The sequence below is a fragment of the Haematobia irritans genome, chromosome 4, assembly GCF_050003625.1.
Source record: "Haematobia irritans isolate KBUSLIRL chromosome 4, ASM5000362v1, whole genome shotgun sequence".
NCBI lineage: Eukaryota > Metazoa > Arthropoda > Insecta > Diptera > Muscidae > Haematobia > Haematobia irritans.
In genome coordinates, this window is record NC_134400.1 from 74210876 (window position 1) to 74232981 (window position 22106).

The following is a 22106-nucleotide window of genomic DNA, read 5'->3' on the forward strand; positions in this document are numbered from 1 at the left end:
ATATATATATATATCTACAAATATATATCTATATATATATATATATATATATATATATATATATATATATATATCTATATATATATATCTATATATATATATATATATATATATATATATATATATATATATATATATATATATATATATATATATATATATATATATATATATATATATATATATATATATATATATATATATATATATATATATATATATATATATATATATATATATATTTATTTATTTATTTATTTCACATATTATCCTACACAACAAGATTAGAATCTTATAATTACAGTGTAGGAGTACAAACGCACATAATAAAAAGGTATATAAAACATAAAAAGGTATATAAAGCATGTACAGTTTTTGAGCTATATTATCGCCAGATATCGGCTATATATAGCCCCGATATTGGATCTCCTATATCTAAGAAACACTTGAGAGGATTTGACCGGACCAAATGCAAGTAATAGATATTGGTTACTACAAAAAATCAAAATTAAATAATAAAAAGTCTCATGTACAGTTTTTGAGCTATATTATCGCCAGATATCGGCTATATATAGCCCCGATATTGGATCTCCTATATCTAAGAAACCATTTGAGAGAAATTGACCAGACCAAATGCAAGTAATAGATATTGGTTACTACAAAAAATCAAAATTAAACACGTAAGGAAAGTCTATAGTCGGGCGGTGCGACTATATTATACCCTGCACCACTTTGTAGATCTAAATTTTCGATACCATATCACATCCGTCAAATGTGTTGGGGGCTATATATAAAGGTTTGTCCCAAATACATACATTTAAATATCACTGGATCTGGAAGAATTTGATAGACTTCTACAAAATCTATAGACTCAAAATTTAAGTCGGCTAATGCACTAGGGTGGAACACATGTTAGTAAAAAATATGGGAAACGTTTAAATCTGAAGCAATTTTAAGGAAACTTCGAAAAAGTTTATTTATGATTTATCGCTCGATATATATGTATTAGATGTTTAGGAAAATTAGAGTCATTTTTATAACTTTTCGACTAAGCAGTGGCGATTTTACAAGGAAAATGTTGGTGTTTTGACCATTTTTGTCGAAATCAGAAAAACATATATATGGGAGCTATATCTAAATCTGAACCGATTGCAACCAAATTTGGCACGCATAGCAACAATTCTAATTCTACTCCCTGTGCAAAATTTCAACTAAATCGGAGTTAAAAATAGGCCTCTGTGGTCATATGAGTGTAAATCGGGCGAAAGCTATATGTGGGAGATATATCTAAATCTGAACCGATTTCAACCAAATTTGGCGCGCATAGCTACAATGCTAATTCTACTCCCTGTGCAAAATGTATGTGTTTTGGCTCAGAATAGATCCCTATTGATTTTGGAAGAAATCGGTTCAGATTTAGATGTAGCTCCCATATATATATTTCGCCCGATATGGACTTATATGGCCCCAGAAGCCAGAGTTTTACCCTAATTTACTTAAAATTTTGCACAAGAAGAACAATTAGTACTATAGTCAAGTGTGCCAAATTTTATTGAAATCGGTTCAGATATAGATATAGCTCCCATATATCTTTCGCCCGATATGGACTAATACGGTTCCAGATGCCAGAGTTTTACCCCAATTTGGTTGAAATTTTGCACAGGGAGTAGAATTAGCATTGTAGCTATGCGTGCCAAATTTGGTTGAAATCGGTTCAGATTTTGATATAGCTCCCATATATAGCTTTCCGCCCGATTTACACTCATATGATCACAGAGGCTAATTTTTTGCTCCGATTTAGTTGAAATTTTGCACAGGAAGTAGAATTAGCATTGTAGCTATGCGCGCAAAATTTGGTTCAAATCGGTTCAGATTTAGATATAGCTCCAATATATAGTTTTCGGCCACTCATATGACCACAGAGGCCAATTTTTTGGTCCGATTTAGTTGAAATTTTGCACAGGGAGTAGAATTAGCATTGTAGCTATGCGTGCCAAATTTGTTGAGATCGGTTCAGATTTAGATATATCTCCCATATATAGCTTTCGCACGATTTACACTCATATGACCACAGAGGCCAATTTTTAACTCCGATTTAGTTTGAAATTTTGCACAGGGAGTAGAATTAGCATTGTTGCTATACGTGCCAAATTTGGTTGAAATCTGTTCAGATTTAGATATAACTACCATATATATGTTTTTCTGATTTCGACAAAAATGGTCAAAATACCAACATTTTCGCCACTACTTAGTCGAAAAGTTATAAAAATGACTCTAATTTTCCTAAACATCGAATACATATATATCGAGCGATAAATCATAAATAAACTTTTTCGAAGTTTCCTTAAAATTGCTTCAGATTTAAACGTTTCCCATATTTTTTACTAACATTGTGTTCCACCCTAGTGCATTAGCCGACTTAAATTTTGAGTCTATAGATTTTGTAGAAGTCTATCAAATTCTTCCAGATTCAGTGATATTTAAATGTATGTATTTGGGAGAAACCTTTATATATAGCCCCCAACACATTTGACGGATGTGATATGGTATAGAAAATTTAGATCTACAAAGTGGTGCAGGGTATAATATAGTCGGCACCGCTCGACTTTAGACTTTCCTTACTTGTTACTAGGTTAGGTTAGGTTAAAGTGGCAGCCCGATTAAATTTCAGGCTCACTTAGACTATTCAGTCCATTGTGATACCACATTTAACTAAAAGTACCTATTACATATGGGCACTTCTAGTCTTAACCACTGAACCTTCTCTATTATTTACTTTTGTGGAACCAACCAGATTGCTCCAAAAACATTAACAAACTGCTTAAGTTAACGTTTTCCAGGTCAGCCAGTAATCTAAAGCTATATGCCCCTAAAATTCGCTTACGCCTTACACAAAAAGCGGGACACTCACACAAGAGGTGTGTAATTGATTCCTTTTCCTCCACATCATGACAGCTCATACAATAGTCATTATACTTCGCACCTATAGTTTTTGCATATTCGCCTATCAGGCAGCGACCCGTTATAGCAGATATTAGGAGTGCTATCTGACGCCTTGAGAACACTAGCATATCTAGTGTGCGGTTTAAGTTTAAATGGGGCCATATTTGCTTGGTGTCGTTACAACCCTTGCAATTTTCCCATCGAATATTGGCCATCATAACAGCCTTCTCACGCAGTAAGAGCTTGCAGGTGGCCAGAGGCATACCAACAGATTCTAGTTCCCCTGGAATATGTAAGGTAGTTCCTAGCCTTGCTAACACATCTGCTTCACAGTTCCCCGGTATGTTCCTATGGCCAGGCACCCATATTAGGTGAATATTGTACTGCTCAGCCATCTCGTTGAGAGATTTGCGGCAGTCTATGGCCGTTTTTGAGTTAAGGAACACAGAGTCCAAGGATTTTATTGCAGGTTGACTGTCTGAGTATATATTAATGCCAATATTTGTTGGAACATTACTTCTCAGCCAATTCACCACCTCTCTTATTGCCAATATTTCAGCCTGAAAAACACTACAGTGATTAGGTAATCTTTTCGCTATTCGAATTTCCAGATCTTTAGAATATACTCCGAACCCCACTTGTCCATTCAATTTGGAGCCATCAGTATAGAAATCTATATATCTTTTATTCCCCGGGGTCTGTGTACACCACGCCTCACTGTTGGGAATTAGAGTTTCAAACTTTTTGTCGAAAAGTGGTTTTGCCAGGGTGTAATCCACTACGTTAGGCACATCTGGCATTACTTTGAGGACCGAACTATGACCGTACATTTTTTCCGACCACAGCGATAGCTCGCGCAACCGCACAGCCGTTGTTGCAGCTGACTGTTTAGCCAAAATGTCTAAAGGCAATAGATGTAGCATGACATTAAGGGAGTCTGTAGTGTGGCTGAAATACGTCTCTTTATTAGAAGTTCGTCTAACAGCCTAAGTATACCTGGATCAACATTCAGAGTTGTCAGTCTATTTAATATCGAGCTCGGATGGACATTATTGAACGCCCCTTCGATGTCTAGAAACGCCACGATTGTGTATTCTTTGACAGATAGTGAGCTTTCAATAAATCTGACCAGTTCATGCAATGCGGTCTCAGTAGACCTGCCCTTCAAGTATGCATGCTGTCGTTTCGAGAGCAAACTTGAATCCACGCTAGTTCTAAGATACATGTCTATCGTCCTCTCCAGGGTCTTAAGTAGGAATGAGGATAAGCTGATTGGTCGGAAATCCTTCGCACTCGAGTGAGAGGCTTTTCCTGCTTTAGGTATGAAGACGACTTTTGTTTCCCTCCAATTTTCTGGAATATATGCTAAGTTTACACATTGTTTATATATCACCGTCAACCAGGGGATAATTCTTTCAGCCACTGCCTGTAACTCCGCCGGAGTAATTCCATCAGGTCCGGGGGATTTGAATGGTCCATAGCTATTTAAAGCCCATCTTATTCTAGATTCCGACACAATTTTCTCGATAGCAAACGATCGCTGAGCCTCTGTTACACCGCCGGAACATGGTTCAACCGTCTGGTTTCCAGGGAAGTGTGTGTCCAAAAGTACCTCCAACGTCTCCTCACTCGACGTTGTCCAATTTCCCTCCGATGTTTTAATGAAACCTGGAGCGGTGTTAGTGGATGCTAGTACCTTCCGTAGTCTGGAAGCCTCTGACGTATTCTCAATACTGCTACAGTAATCATCCCAAGAGTTTTGTTGAGACCTTCTCAGTTCTCGTTTATATTCTCTCAGATTCATCTTGTAAGTGTCCCAATCCTCCGGAGCTCTTGTGGACTTTGCTTTGTTAAAGAGCTTCCTGCAGGATTTCCTCATATTACTTAACTCCGTAGTCCACCATGGCGGCCGATTTTTTCCCCTTGGCTTTCCTCTAGGGCAAGCAGCTTTCAGTGAAATGTTGAAGGCCTTAGTAATCCGCTCCACTGCGTGTTCGATATCTTGCACAGTGCTCATATTTGTCTCCGGCATTTCCGGTATCATCAAATTGAACGATTCCCTATACCTATTCCAATCAGCTTTCCTAACATTTGGCGGAAATATCGTCTTTGAAGTACGAACAGCCAATCTGAAACTGATGTAGCGATGATCTGAGAAGCTGTGTTCCCTCAAAACTTGCCACTCAGATATCTTATCATTCAGTTCCGGAGAGGTCAACGTTACGTCCAAAACCTCTTGTCTGTTCCTGGTGACGAAGGTTGGTGCATCTCCCTTATTGCAAACTACCAGGTTAGTACGCAAAATAAACTCTATTAGCGACTCTCCCCTTGCATTAGTATCACTACTTCCCCAAATACTATGATGTGCTTTTACATCGCATCCCATAATGAGTTTTGTCTTTGTTTTTAGTGACTCCTCAACTAAGGTCTTAACGGCACAGGGTGGCATCTCCCTATCATGTCCCATGTAGACCGAAGATACCCAATATTTACATGTGGATATCTCTAGACTGGCTACGACAGTGTCTGCATTGCTCAATGAAGGAAGCAGAAACAAGTTTAGTTCGTTTTTAGCAATTATACATGCTCGATTTATATCGTTACCGGTATTATGCAAAAGTTTGAAACCCGGAGTGCTTAATTCACAGATCTTGTTCTTATATATGTATGGTTCTTGAATAAGAACTATATCTATGTCTCCTTTCATAAGGAGAACTTTTAAGGCAGCACAAGCGGCCTTACAATGGTGAAGATTTATCTGGAGGAACCGTAGAACCATCCAAATTTTCAACCACCGTCACATCAGCCGCTTCAATTGAGTCATCAAGGGCTTCCTCTTCACAGATCTCGGTGACTCTCGCAACAATCTGCGGTTCAGCTTTGGCGAGGCTTGAGCCTGTAGAAACTTCCCGCATATGATTTTCGCCATAGTCTGCAGGTTTTATGTCTCCTTCGGCTTCGCTAGGAGATTTTTTCACTGCTGACTCTACCGGAGGTTTGTCCGTTTCGGTATCCTTTGGCTGATCGTTTTTGTATACCTTCATATGGATATCATGAAAGCCATAACTTACGCGTCCTTGGGTCTGGGCTGTTACTAAATGAAACAAATAATTTTGTGAAGTAAAATATTTTTGCTACCGACGGCGAGAACTCTTAACGCAGTTTATTATACTTGACTGACTCTTGCGTGCGACGCTTTGCAGAAGTAATGTTGCCCAATCGTTTATAGCAATTCTGGGATCAAAAATATTGTTTTTATTCAAAAAAGTAGTTTGTTTTTATTTAAAATGTAAGAATAATCGTATTCATACAAAATTCGAATTCAAGCTATAACATCATTTTTCGCAATTAGAAAAGTTTCAATGCGCTTTCTCAAAATCTTGCAACACCGTCATTTCGAACTTACATAAAATCAGCTGCTTTTAAACAACCCCTAATTTTTAGCAACAAGTGGAAGGAAAATCTTGGTCAATTTGTAATACATTTTTAAATTTTGCTTTTAAGAGGGCTTTCGTGTTAATTTATCATCCAACACTTATGAAGCATATAGAAAACATATGACAGATTGAAAATAAATGATTTATTTGGTTTTAAATCCTTTGTTTTGCAAATATGAAAGATTCCACTCAACAAATTTCCATGCAAAGTTCTCCCATCTGTGAGGTGAAAAGTTGCATGCAGAACAACCCCTACGGGAACAATTCCCCGCAAGTCTTTCATGTGAAACCCAGAACATACACGAATAATCCGTAAATTCCACTAAATTAGAAACTGTTGACCTCCCTCTATGAAACCCATGCTGTTCTGGAATCATAAGAGATTTAATTGCAAAGGATAATTTCTCACAGACTATTCTCTCAAAAACCTTCGAAATCTCTGTCAACTTCGAAATCGATCGATAAGATTCTACACACTTCTTTCGACCCTTTTTGTAAATAGGGTCAATAAACATAAATTTTCAACGGTCTGCAAATACTCCATCATGTAAAGATTTATTGAAAATCAATTGAATAGGAGTAATAATAGATATAGCACGATTCTTTAGTAAACAAGGTGAAATGGCTCTGCATCAATCGATTCCGAAGATTTCATATTCTCAATTCCATGACGTATATCATCATATGAGAGTGTCAACTTTCCAAAGTTCAGAGATGTGTGACCCCCCTACTGAATGAAAATCACACTCTGATGAAGTCCCACCCAATTCAAAATATGACCTAAAAAATAAAGCAAAAAATTCCACAATATCATCCGGATTATCAGACGTCTCATTCCCATAACACATAACAGATGGGATAATGTTTTCCTTTTTGACCTATGAATTTCCAAAATATACTAGGATTATGTATAATTTTACTTTCAATATTACATATATATTGTCTATCCAAAAGCTTATTAAGAAAGTTAAACTCATTATGACAATGATTGTATCTACAAAAATCACCCGGACTTAGTGAAGAAATATATTTCTTATGTAATTTATTTCGTTTATTTTTGAACCGACGTAAGCCTTTCGTATACCACGGATGTTTATTCGAAACTACCATTTCGGTTGGTATATGTTGATTACATATGGCTAGAAAAGTTTCCAAAAACTTATCATAGCATAAATTAATTAATAATTCATTCCAATCAATAGCCATTAGAGAAGAATTTACTGTTTCAATATTACACTAATTGATTTTAAATTTTCGCACATTCATATCTTCTCTATTTTCTAAAAACGAATAAAATTCCAATTCAAGAACAATAGCTGAATGATGAACATTAATTGGAGAAAATGCATGTAAACATTCAAATATTTCATATTTAATATTTGACGGAATGTATATTAAATCAAGAATTCTATTTAATTTATTAAAAATACAATTAATTTGTAAACCAAGTCCTAATAGTGTGTCTATGACATTCATCTCAAAATCTCTATTAACATTTGTGGGTATTAAATCACCATCACATACTGACCAAACTATATTGCTTAAATTAAAGCCTCCAAATATACAAATATTATTTGTTTTCATTCATATTCTCATTTATAAATGTAATATTATTTATATGCTCATTGTAAATATCCGCAAAACTATTTGGCGGAATATATGGTACTCCAATACACAATTTCTCATTTTTCATGGGAATTACAACAAATAATTGATCTAATAACTCATCAATATTAATAACAGTAGGAATGTAAGATTTCAGCTCAGATTTAACTGCTATCAATACACCCCCTCCCTCGAGCAGCTAGTTCTCTCTAAACTCCTATCTTTACGCATTTGGAACGCATTCCACTTACATTTTGAAAATAAATTTTTATATTAAAAACTTCATTTAAATATTCGAGATGATTGCTGCTATCTTTTCGAAAAAAGTAAATGGCCTAATTTTTACATCTTTAGGCCACAATGTGGATTTCGTTAACTCTGCATAAAAACACGGCGACACACCAATCATGAAGTTAACATGCTTTAGCATATTAACATCAGAATCTTTCTTCACAAGCATTCTGCATTCCATGTATTCTTTGGGAATTTCCGTATGCTTTGTAATATGCTCCATATACTGATTTGACGTCACACTTGTTTGAAATGACGAAATATGAATAAATCTCTTCTTTACCACTACACCAAGATCTGTCCTCTCGTTTTCACCCACAGCAATTACACTTTGTTGGCGCTTTCTCCTGCGCACCTCTCGCCATTGGTTATCATTCAAGTTCGAGCAAACCTCAGACACAGCAGTTGGGTATGATATTGAAGAAGAAGCATCACACTCAATCCTATTATCACTTTGTTGACTAGCATCCACCAATCCACCAACAACAACAGGCATTTCAGAACGAATACGACCTGTTCTATGATCGTGAACTTTTGCACGAACAGCTGACTTATTTGGCTGCATATTCTGCTTTACATGGCCATTTGACAGTTGATCAATTTTTAGTTTCATCTCCGAACATCATCACTCAACTCCACCATAATATTATGTCCGTGAAAATAAAGTTAACTTTAAAATTTATGATAACATTGTCTTAACGTTAACAGAGCTCTGCTAAGTGCTTAACAGAGAAAAAATAAAGTTAACTTTAAAAAGAACAAATAGTTAAAATAAAAAAACGATCATTGTGCAAAAACTATAGAGTGGTCACATTTGTTTTTAACTTTAACTCAATTGACACTAAAATTGAAAATATCTCGAATTCTGACAATGAACTTTATGAAATTATATCGGATTTAAATTCTACTCATCGTGCCCTAAAATTTGGTATATGGGTGTATACTGCCCCCTCTATAGTTTTTGCACAGTGGTCACATTTGTTTTTAACTTTAACTCAATCGCAACTTAAAGTGAAAATATCTCGAATTCTGGCAATGAACTTTATGAAATTATATCGGATTTAGATTCTACTCATCGTGCCCTAAAATTTGGTATATGGTTGTATACTGCCCCCTCTATAGTTTTTGCACAATGATCGTTTTTTTATTTTAACTATTTGTTCTTTTTAAAGTTAACTTTATTTTTTCTCTGTTAAGCACTTAGCAGAGCTCTGTTAACGTTAAGGCAATGTTATAAATTTTAAAGTTAACTTTATTTTCACGGACATCATAATATTCTGTTTTAGCTTTCTCAACTCATGAGACAGCGAGGAGAGGAAAGACAACATACCACCATAGACATTATAATACATAGATGATCCACTATTCTTAAAAAAAAATGTGTCAGTTCCAAAAATTAATTTTCTGACATTTCGTTTTGATTTTTTCGTAAAGAGTCAGTCCCAAACATTAATTTTAGCGCATTTGCTTTTGTGTTGTTCGTAAAGAGCAATGCTGCTCAAAATTAAATTTCGTATTTTCGCGGCTTTGGTCACAATTTTTTGTTCAAATATGAACTTTTAATATATTAATTTATTTATAAATCCTCTGTTGCATCATAAACGTTCTAATCTTGTGTAAAATTGGCAAACTACAAAAATGAAAACGAAAGAGATTGTAAGCGTGCTCTTATTTTTCTCGTTTATTCTTAATCTTCGGAACTGTCAAACATAGTTTGACACCCATGGCTCATCTATGTATTATAATGTCTATGAGTTTGACACCCATGGCTCAACTATGTATTATAATGTCTATGCATACCACCAGAGACTTTTAGGCAGCCATCGCAATTGAAAACAATATTATTATTTTCAGTGAAAATAGCTCCAATTTTTTCGCTATTTAAATTCACACAAAAGAAATGAAATTTAACTTTGCAAATATGACACTATATAGAATTTGTCTTTGCCGATTTAAAGCACTTTCCACAAAGAGTACTCGGTGGACTTGACATAATGCACTTCTAAACACAACGAGAGTTCAGTGTCGACATGACTTGTGTTTTGTTTTATTTTTTTTATTTTAATGGAAACATTGCTGAGCTGCTCTCTTTGTATTCGCGGTTCAATAACATATTGCTCAACTATGTATTATAATGTCTATGCATACCACCAGAGACTTTTAGGCAGTCATCGCAATTGAAAACAATATTATTATTTTCAGTGAAAATAGCTATTTAAATTCACACATAAGAAATGAAATTTAACTTTGCAAATATGATACGATATAGAATTTGTCTTTGCCGATTTAAAGCACTTTCCACAAAGAGTACTCGGTGGACTTGACATAATGCACTTCTAAACACAACGAGAGTTCAGTGACGACATGACTTGTGTTTTTTTTTTTTTATTTTAATGGAAACATTGCTTAGCTGCTCTCTTTGTATTCGCGGTTCAATAACATATGGAGGAGGTAAAAATAATTTTTGCTATCGCAGAATCTGGATCTTCATCGGAAAAACATCTTGACAAATGAGGCTCCTTTCCACCTCGGCGTATATGTCAAAATTGTTTTATCTGAGGGTCTCAAGTTGAGTTTTTCTGCGGCTGTTTTTGCGCGGGGAATAAAATTAGGGTTTTGTAGAACAGCCATATATCGACTTCCGAAGATATTGACATATATACAAATCCCAGGGTCCATTTAATTAAAAAAATGTTTTAACTAAAACAAATTACTAAAAAGGTGGCTTGTTGCATAATCAGAAAAATACTAATTGTTTTTAATGTTTGAAGTTATATAATGTGTACCATTTTACTACTGTCAAGTTGACCGGAGTGAATTCATAATTTTATTCGGATCAGCAGAAAATTTCAGCAACCTACTGATTTTTCTGCAGTATGTCTGCTGTACCAAAATAGCAGATTGTTTGCTGTTTTAGCAAAAAAACTGTTAACATAGCAGCATTTTGTTTGTTGAAAAATAGCAGACAGCGTTTGCTATTAACAACAGACTTTTTTCTATGAGTGTAGTTAATGGGTGCCGCATACGAAGTCTCGTTGTAGGTAAAACACATTTTATTTTCACTCAGAAGGTTATGTTTTACTCGTGGCGTGACGATTACAACAAAAGCAAAAAGTTGAAAAGAACTGCACAACGATTCCTTTTGAATGTGGTGGCTCTGCAATGCTTGACATTGTAATCACTTTTCAGTGTTTCTGTTCTAGAAATTTTCTCGACACTTCAATTGATGTTTCTTTACGGCGGTACTGAGTGAAAAAATCTTTGACTATAGTTTTCAAATTCTTATTAATAAATTACATAGATTTTACGGATTTTCTAACAAGACAACAACAATGTGGTTCGGTTGATAGTATTGTTTCAATATGTTATATAATGGAGCGCGCATAGAATTTATAGAAGAGCTTAAATGATGGAAAATTAAAATTTGAAAGTCATATAAATAGAGCTATTCTTAAGGTTAACTGTAAAATATGGAGCTATGTCTCCCTCAATGTATGAAAAAGAAACATTAATAATGCCTCATTTTCTACTCGGTTGATTTTACTTATATTTTAAAGAAACTTACTCATGAAGATCCGTAAGTGCTACGTTAAGGTGGGTACTATGTTCGATTTTCGAATTGAAAACCACTTTATTTTCGCGATTACTTTTCCTTAAATAATCAACATTATAAATGAAAACAAACTTATTCTTGAAACGTCTTCATATACTTTATATTGAACTGTTTTAATAAAGTAACGCCGAAAATTTCAACGCGAAAAGCGAACATAGTACTTACCCCCATAACCTAACCTAACCTAGTACTTACCTTTAGCTAACGAAATTTTAATCCATGCTATGTACATACCTGTCATCTTGCGTATACATTCCATATGCCAGTTAGGACCTTAACTGCTGAAAATTGTTCTCTTAAAGTTAACCGGAAAACAGATATTTTATGTTAACTGACACTTAAAGCCTAAAGGTTGAGTTACTTACCATGCGGTAGAGTGTTTTAAACTGAAAAAATCAACGCATGATATGTAACCCAATCTTAACGGAGCTACATGAAAATGGCCGTTAGACTTATTTTTAATAGAATTATTCGTTTTATATAAACAAAGATTTCAATTTTGTAGATCCGTCAGAAACCCACAACTTCATTTGCCATCACCTGCTCTAGAGCGATCATTTTATGTGCGGATAGCCGGCACCATTCAATATTTTGCCACTTTCCTTAAAATCCTTTCATTTATCTTTGAATACTGTTCGCATTTTATGGTAAATAAACCTGTGTTAGTAGGCATTTGAGAGTAGTAATCAATTCCTTATTTTTTATATTATTTAATTTTTATCTGTACGCAGTTTAATTATAGGTTTTTTTTTATGTTAAATAGGACACACGACAAACTATCACCTTGCCTGAATCCTCGTGCGGCATTGAAAGGTTCGGAGAGATCTATTCCGGCTTTAACTGCTGTCCTTGTATTAGATTGGTAAGACAATAATTTTGCAGGGATGCCAAACTCAGGTGATATGTGTCGACTTGTTTTTTTGCGTCCTTTTCAGGATTGTACGTAGCCTGAAAATCTGGTGTATGGTCGATTTTCCAGGTTTGAAACCTCATTGGTATGGTCCAATTATTTTTTTATCATTTGCTCCAATCGTTCACACAGCAGGCTCTGAAACCTCATTGGTATGGTTCAATTATTTTTTGATCATTCGCTCGGTAGAACTTTATGTGAGATGGAGAGAAGGCTCATTCACATATAGTTGGCACATATCTTCTTGTGCACGGCACATAGTATGCTAAGGTGCTAATCACTGAATATGCGTTCTACATTGTCTGATAGCCCGTCGTCACCTGCTGCTTTGTAATTTTTATGTTGGGGTATGTTCCGATATTCGGAATCGCAAAATTTTCGTTTGACGATATTTTCTTAACTCTAAAACAAACAAATTTAAATTTTGGCAAAATATAATTCTCTTTTATAAAAAAATTCAAAAACAATTCTTGCGATTTGCGATTCCGAATATCGGAACATGGGGGATTATATTTATTCTGTCGACTAATCGCTAGAGTACATTCAACTAGAGTATTCAACATCATCGCCTATCCGGGCTATCTTTGTATTTCTTATTCGTTCTTTTTTTCTGCATACGTTTGTCCACTCTCCTCTTTTTCTGATAATTCTCTCTCGCACTACAAGTAGCTACTGCTAGTAGGGTTGCCCTATGAGCCGCGTTCTTCCCGTCAGTATCATTGCAACATTCCTGATCGTACCAAGGATGAGTTGGCACAAATGTTGTTGTTTTTGTAACAGTTTCTAATAAAGTTTCATCCATTTAGTTTTAGGTTAGGTTAAAGTGGCAGCCCGATTAAGTTACCACATTAACTAAAAGTACCTATTAAATATGGGCACTTCTAGTTTTAACCGCTGAACCTTCTCGATTATTTCCTTCGGTTGAACCAGCCAGATTGTTCCAAAAACATTAGCAAACATTGTTCCAAAAAACATTTTCCCGGTCCGCCAGTAATCTAAAGCTACATGCCCCTAAAATTCGCTTACGCCTTACACAAAATGCAGGACACTCACACAAGAGGTGCCTAATTGATTCTTTTCCTTCCGCATCATGAGAGCTCATGCAGTAGTCATTATACTTCGCGCCAATAGTTTTTCAAATTCGCCATGTAGCCAGAGGCATACCAACAGATTCTAGTTCCACTAGAATATATATTAGGTAGTTCCTAGCCTTGCCAACTCATCCGCTTCGCAATTCCCCGGTATGTTCCTATGTCCAGGTACCCGTATTTGGTAAATATTGTACTGTTCAGCCATCTTTTTGAGATATTTGCGGCAGTCGATGACCATTTTCGAGTTAAGGAACACAGAGTCCAAGAATTTTATTGCAGGTTGACTGTCTGAGTATATATTAATGCCAACATTTGTTGGAACATTACTTCTCAGCTAATATTTCAGCCTGAAAAACACTACAGTAATATCGTTTATTCCCCGGGGTCTGTATGCACCACGCCTCACTGATGGGAATTAGAGTTTCATGTGACCCTTAATCATAAGCGTAGGAAGGCCTCTGGGGAGGGGGCTTAGACCCCCCCAGAAAAATTTTAGCCCCCCCCCCAGAATTTGAAACTCTATTTATGATTTTCCATTTTTCAATAAATGTCAATAGTTTTTTTTTATTTTTTATAAAAATTAAACAAGTATATACAATCGCACAAAGTTCCGCTAAAGACTTTCATGAACAATCGAATTACTTGGGTTGTGGTAGCAGTTGCCGATGGCAATGTTTGAAGTCAGATATTTATGAAATAAAGCTGTGGTTGAACTTATGATTGATTTAGTTTAGTCAATTTAATTAAAAAAATAGTAATTGATATTAAAACTATTCTTTCATAAATTAATATCTTAATAATGCTTCGAAAATGCGTTGCCAAAAAAGTAGTGAAAATGTCCTTTTTGGGTCTAGAAGTGGTGCAAAATTGGCGGAGAAGCAATGAATGTAATATGAGCTTGTCATAGGACAAATGTCCACCGTTTCAACAGCCGTTGCAATGAATTTGCATTACTTCTTAAGGTGAGATCCGAATTCAGTGTTTTGAATGTGAATTAAAAAATTTTGTGATATTTTCCCAAATAAATAATTTTTATATTGTTTTTATGATTTTTAATGCATTCTGACGCTTGTTTGAAACTTTTTTCCTCGAATAATTTCCAAAATTATCGATTTTTCTATAATGGATTTAGCAGTTTTGTGGCAAAATTTGAATAATTTGTACCAATTTATTTATTCTTACTCTTTTTTTTTAACTATTTGAAAAAAAAAAGAAAACAAAAAATTACACATTAAAATATGAAAAAAATGAAGTAAAAAAACTTCCTGTGTAGTTAAAATAATTGAGGACATTTTTGGAAGTACTTTTAAAGTTGTGCCTTTAGAACAACTCACAATTTTTTTGCTGGGAAAAGTGTGGAACTACTTTTAGTTGCTTTATTATAAATTAATTGTCGAGTTATTTTGAGTCTAATTTTTTATTCAATTTTATGAAATAAAACATTAATTGAACCTATAAGTTCAGTCTATAAATTTTTAGCTAGGGGGGCTATAGCCCCCCCTAGGAAAATTGTCTAGCTACGCTAATGCCCTTAATTACAGATAGGACACACGTCAGCTACGCTGCTATTATCAATCACTGATAGGTAGCAATTGAGGCGGCTGCACTTGCCTGTTCTTATTTGGGCTTAAACTACCTTGGTCTTCCGTGGGAAGACTCTCTCCTCCGGTGCTATGGGCGGTGGTCAAGCTCCGAGAACAGGATTAACCTTGTACGTGTATGTGTTGGCGCAAATGTAAATATTCTTGGTGGTACGGATTAGTTTCGACCTTTATCAATATATAATGAAATGATTTATCAACTCGAGGTCTGGTTGTTATCTGTTTTTCTTTATTTGTCTTTATTGCACAAATTATTCGAATTTTTCGCAAAAACGCTAAAACCTTTCTAGAAAAATCGATAATTTTTGAAAATATTCGAGGTAAAAAGTTAGATTACAAGAGTTAGAATGCATTAAAAACCATAAAAAATATAAAAAATTATTTATTTGGGGAAATAACACAAAATTTTTTAATTCACATTCAAAAAACTGAATTAGAATCACATCTTAAAAAGATTCAGTGCAACGGCTGTTGAAATGGTGGACATCTGTCCTATGAAATGCCCTTTAGAGCTCGACCGAAGCGGGGTTTTTTGGTCGAAGCCGGCAAAAAGAAAAAAACAATCGGCCGAGGCCGATTATTTTTTATAATTTTTATTTGTACTGGGTGAGACAAATTCAACACTTGGACAATTCAATATGAAATAAATTATTCAAAAAGCTTCGGCTTCGGTTAATCGGCCTCTTGGCGCCGATTCGTGGCCGATTATCGATTTTTGGCCGAATGCCGAAGCCGATGCTCCGGTCGATCTCTAATGTCCATGGGCCCACTTCCGGATCCAAAAAGAACATTTTCACTACTTTCTGGTGAAGCTTTTTTTGCAGCGTTATTAGGATATTCATTTATGAAAGAATATTTTTAATTGTAATTGTTGTTTTTTAATTAAATCGACTACTAATCAGACCAAACAAAATAATAAAGGAGCTTTAGTTATTAAACTAAACATAAATTTAAGGAACTTATATTATAAATTCAACCACCTTTTGACCTCATTAATATGTATGTAAGGCATTTTCAAGACGACATTAACAATATGGACAAAAAACACAAATAAAACTTAACAACCTGTTCGGTCTTAGTTTATTTTGTTTTTTATTTATTACTTAATTATATAAAAAAAACTAATTTATCAAAATATTCTATTTCAGACTAATTTACATGCTCCAGAATTACATATAAGTTCGGTCTCCAGCATCAATACTCACAAAGATTTTGATATAACTAAAAATATTTATGGAATAATACAAGTCTTTGATAAAGATAGAGGAAATCATGGGCAGATTAAAGAAGTGTCAATTGTTAATGGCGACGAGGAAGGCATATTTGATATTATACGTTCCAAAACGTACAATGAATACTATATACAACTAAAAAAGTTGGCTGTATTTTCGAAACCCATAAATAGCTACAACCTTACAATAAAAGCGGAAGACAATGGAGTGCCAAGGAGACACAGTTCTAAAGATGTACCCATTGTTATATATGCTGATAAATTGAATGCTCCAGTTTTTACTAAGCAGTTGTATGAAGTATCCATACCTGAAACTGCTCCCATCAACATGCCTGTCATTCGGTTAAAAGTAACTGATCCGTCTTTTGGTAAATATGCATTAGTGTTCCTTGAAATAGTAGGTGGAAACGAAGGCGCAGAATTCAAGATCAATCCAGATACCGGTATGTTGTACACACAAAAGAAACTGGATGCAGAAAAAACTGCAATTTATACTTTAACAGTAACTGCTATCGATCAGGCAAACTTAGGTGTACGAAAGCAATCGTCGGCTAAAGTAAAAGTTAATGTTATAGATGCTAATGACAATGACCCCATCTTTGATGAAAACAACAAAACAGTTTCCTTAAATGAGAACGAATTGGCTGGGACTTATGTTACAAAAGTTTCAGCTAAAGACAGAGATTCGGGGGAAAATGGATACATTTCGTATAGTATAGCAAATCTTTATTACATTCCATTTGACATAGATCATTTCACAGGAGTTATTCGAACAACAAAAGTTATGGATTACGAAGTAATGAGAAGGTCGTACAAATTGAAAGTGCGCGCATCTGATTGGGGTTTACCCTACAGAAGACAAACAGAAACTGTTGTGTACATTAACATAAATGATATTAATGATAACCGCCCACAGTTTGAGCGCGTTAACTGCATTGGAAGGGTGTTCCGTCATGCACCCGTCGGCACAGATGTGTTTACATTGTCTGCTATAGACTTTGATGTTGGAGATTATATCACATATCGTTTATTAGCTGGCAATGAAGATGGATGTTTCAATATGGATACAATTACCGGTGTTATTACTATCGGTTGCGATCTCAACGACATACGAATATCCCATCGCTCAATCAATGTATCAGCAACCGACGGAACTCATTATTCGGATGAAATGACAATTCAGATAGATCTTCTAAGACCAGATAGTTACGATGTGACTAAGGATGTAGATTTGAATGGGTATAGCAGTTTCGAATGTCATGAAACTGGCATAGCTAAAAAATTGGCAGAGATAATAGCATCTTCAGAGAAAAATAACATGAAATCGGATGATTTGGAATCCGATGGTTATACCATTGTGCAAAGCAGATATGGACAAAATGTGCATCGACCAGAATTCGTTGATTTTCCAACGCAGTTGAGTATAAACGAAAGCATTTCACTTGGTGATACAGTTACATGGTTTAAAGCAAAGGACAAAGATTTGGGCTACAACGGGAAATTGATATTCGGTATTTTTGATGGTGATTTTGAGTCTGTGTTTCGAGTTGATCCAGATAGTGGAGAGCTTCAATTGATAGGATACTTGGACAGAGAAAGGCAAGACGAATATGTTCTAAATATCACAGTGTGTGATTTAGGACAACCATCGAAGTGTGATTCCAAATTAGTTACAATTAATGTATTAGACGTTAATGATAATCCTCCTGTATTTCAAAAGCCTGTATTAAAACTTAATCTTCCTGAAGATGCTAAGAATGGAACTCTAATATTTTGCTTAACAGCTAGTGACGCCGATGCTACATCAAATGCATATATCGTTTATGGAATTAAAACTGAATCTCGAAATTTCGCTATAAATTCAACAACAGGTTGCATGTATTTAGTAAAAACGCTCGACAGGGAAAAACAGGAACAACATGAGCTTCAAGTATATGCAAAAGATGGCGGTTTTCCTTCGCTTTCTGCAGAGGCAATCATAACAATTGTGGTTGAAGATGTAAATGACAACGCACCGGTATTTGGAGTGCAAGAAATTGTCTTTAAAGTTCGCGAAGACTTGCCCAGGGGAACAGTAATCGCAAAAATGGAAGCCCACGACTTTGATGATGGCATGAATTCAGAAATATTTTTTGTAATAACTGAAGCATCAAATGGATCACTTTTTGCAATAGATAAATACAGTGGAGTTATACAAACTCAAAATTATTTAGATTATGAAACACAACAAGTACACAATTTAGTGATTAGTGCAGTCGATTGTGGGACTCCTTCGTTAACATCTGATATGTCAGTTATAATAGAAATAATTGATGTCAACGAGAATCGCCACGCTCCTGAATTTGACGATTTTGTATATGTGGGAAGAATAGAAGAGAATGCACCTAAAGGGCAAATAGTGATGAATATAACCGCCAAAGACCTTGATTCTACAGGTCCAGATTCCGAAATTTCATATTCAATACAAGGAGGGGACGGAATCGGGGTCTTTGCTATAAACGAAAAAGGTTTGTTAAATTACAAGGAGGGTTTACAAAATTAATATCTCTCCCTTCTCTTACTACTATAGGTAATATACGGACTCTTGCTCACCTTGATGCTGAAACAAAGGATTATTACTGGCTAACTTTATGTGCACAGGATCACGCCATAGTTCCCCTGGCAAGTTGTGTACAGGTACGTGAGCCAATGTTGATCGTATATGGCTTACACATTTATTTATTTATATATTTGACACTGCACAGGTTTATATTGAAGTTGAAGACGTAAATGACAACGTCCCAATGACTTTTCACCCTGTGTATTATCCTACGGTTTATGAAGGAAGCCCTGCACACACGTTGATTATGAAGCTAGAAGCTACGGACGATGATATTACCAGTACGACCAACTTATCATATAAGATTGTTTCAGGAAATCCCGAAGGATTTTTTGAAATAAAGAACTTAACAGGTATGAATATTTTATATAAGAAGCTTTTACTCATATGGCTTTAATTAAAGACTTCCATATTTCCTACGAACGACGCAAGCAAATTATTTTTTCATAATTTCTATATTTAGTCAGTAAAGAAATAGGATTAGTTTTGGTTAAGGTGCCAGTCCGATTTATTTCAGGCTCACTCAGGGTATGGTCAAAATGTTTCACTGTGGTGACGAGTTCTTTTTGGATTTCTTTCAAATATTCGCCTAGTGTGGCCGTACCATTAGACTATTCAGTCCATTATGATACCACATTAATTAAAAACACCTATTACATATAGGCAATTCTAGTTTTGTTTTGCCGTTGAAGCCACCGAATATTTTTTCTGTTGAACCAACCTGACTTTTCCAAAAACAGACTGCTTTAGTTAACACTTTCCCGCTCCGCCAGTAATGTAAAGTTATATGCCACTAAAATTCGCTTACGCCTTAAACAAAATACAGGACACTCACACAAGATGTGTTTAATTGATTCCTTTTCCTCCGAATCATAATAGCTCATGCAACAGTTTTTGCAAACTCGCCTAACAGGTAGAGGTCCATTATAGCTGATATCTGACGTCTTAAGAACACTAGCATATCTTATGTGCAGTTTAAGTTTAGATGGGTCCGTATTTGCATGTGTGTGAAGATACCCAGTCAGAAAAAAACCATCGGAAAAGCGTTGTAAAAGCGTTGTGAAGGTTGATACACGGTGGGAAAAAGCGTTGTTACAACCCCAAAATGATATCATTCCACGGTGTATCGATTGTATTTAACAACGTTTTCAAAGCGTCATGAAAACAATATTTTATACGCTTTTCCGATGGTTTAACGAACGCTTTGACAACCCCAAAATGATAACATCGTTCTACGGTGTATCGAGGGTTTTTACAACCATTAAAAAGCACTGAAAAACAACATTTCATACGTCTTTCCAATTGGTTCTATAATGCTTTAGGAGGGTTAGAATTATAAGTTTACAGTACCTTAAAACCGCTATTGAAACAAAACAAAATACGTTGAATATTTTGTTGTTATATTTATGTTAGTATTTTACACTTTACATCAATAAAATCTGTTATATTAAAAAAGCAAAGGTTTTCATTATTAATGATTGGTATATACTAAGTGGTTTATTACATGGAAATTTGTCACTTTATAATTCAAATTGTAGTTTTTAATTTGACTACATTATACATCTTCCATACATAACACCAACGGTACGAAAAAAAAGAGAACCCTCTACGACACTAAAATGAACTTAACAAAGGGAAAAAGTATACACAAATGTGCGTATTTCAAACAAAACACTTCAGAATTTCTTAAGATTTGTACATTTTACCCCAAATGCACCAAGAGAACATTCTTGCAATACAGGCATTCGATATCGAGAACTTTTGATCGAAATCTAAATTTTTCGGATCACGGGAGTCGATATCGAGTTTTTTTGATCGACAATTTTTTCGATTGGTAAATTGCAATCGTAAAACATTTTTCACTTGTTTTTTACATTGTTTTCGCCATATAGGAATAGTAAATATATTAGTTTTAGTTCGAATTGTTGCTAGTTTGTAGTAAATTTACATATAATGAACATATATTGAATATTTAGGACCAATGCAGCTCCAATAAAAGTTAAACAAAAATTGGTCATAGTAGTGTTCGCAGCGAGCATTCTAGCTTGGCAAAGAACCTTATATAAAGTGCACATGCTAGATCGATATCCAAGAGATTGTGATCAACCAAATACCGTACAATTCCGTGCCAACATAACGCTTCTGGACCACCTTGTAAGAATAGTGAATTATGAAGGCTTCCACTCGCAAAAAGGTTTAAGACGGCAGACAATTGTAAGGTGATAAAATTGACGTTGACATGTCACCAAAAATTATTTTCTATTTGAACGCCTCCTTCGTCAGCCGAAATCGTCCATTGAGCCTGCAAAAGGTGACTTTCTAACAGTGCACACCATTTCAAACCCATGTACTTACACCAATAACAATGTGCACTTTTATTCTTTATTTGTCGCCGAATTATTTTATATTCATCTCATCCTCCAATTAGGAAGGAATTCGGAGGAATGTAAAAAGAGATATGGGTCCATAAGATATAATGCAATACAATTTACTTTTTACTTTGAAACCTCCAAAAACATGTTTTTTTCTACATTCTTTTTTGTGACGCTAACTTAATTTTGTCATTTCATTTTGTTCTGCTTCGTTTTTTGCTGTTGGCAACGCTTGAGAAATTGCATCAAATTTCGATCGAATCCCGTGATCCAAACTTTTAATCGTATCGACAATTTTTTCGATACGATTATGAATTCGATATCGAATGCTGTGATTAGCCCCCTGAACTGCAAATTTGCCTTCAAACATTGAATTTTTCTTTAAAGGTGAGTATTAAGTTCGAGTTTAGCCG

The 22106-nt window shown here is 35.0% G+C and overlaps 1 protein-coding gene across 1 annotated transcript in view; it reads left to right on the plus strand.

The window, feature by feature from the left end:
* The window catches only part of kug (FAT atypical cadherin kugelei), a 603151-nt gene that overhangs the window by 71431 nt on the left and 509614 nt on the right, over nt 1-22106 (plus strand). Inside the window, exons 3-5 of the mRNA XM_075308589.1 lie at nt 16640-19229; nt 19292-19398; nt 19467-19674. Coding sequence (XP_075164704.1) covers nt 16640-19229; nt 19292-19398; nt 19467-19674 — 2905 coding nt within the window. The remainder of the gene's footprint in view (nt 1-16639; nt 19230-19291; nt 19399-19466; nt 19675-22106) is intronic.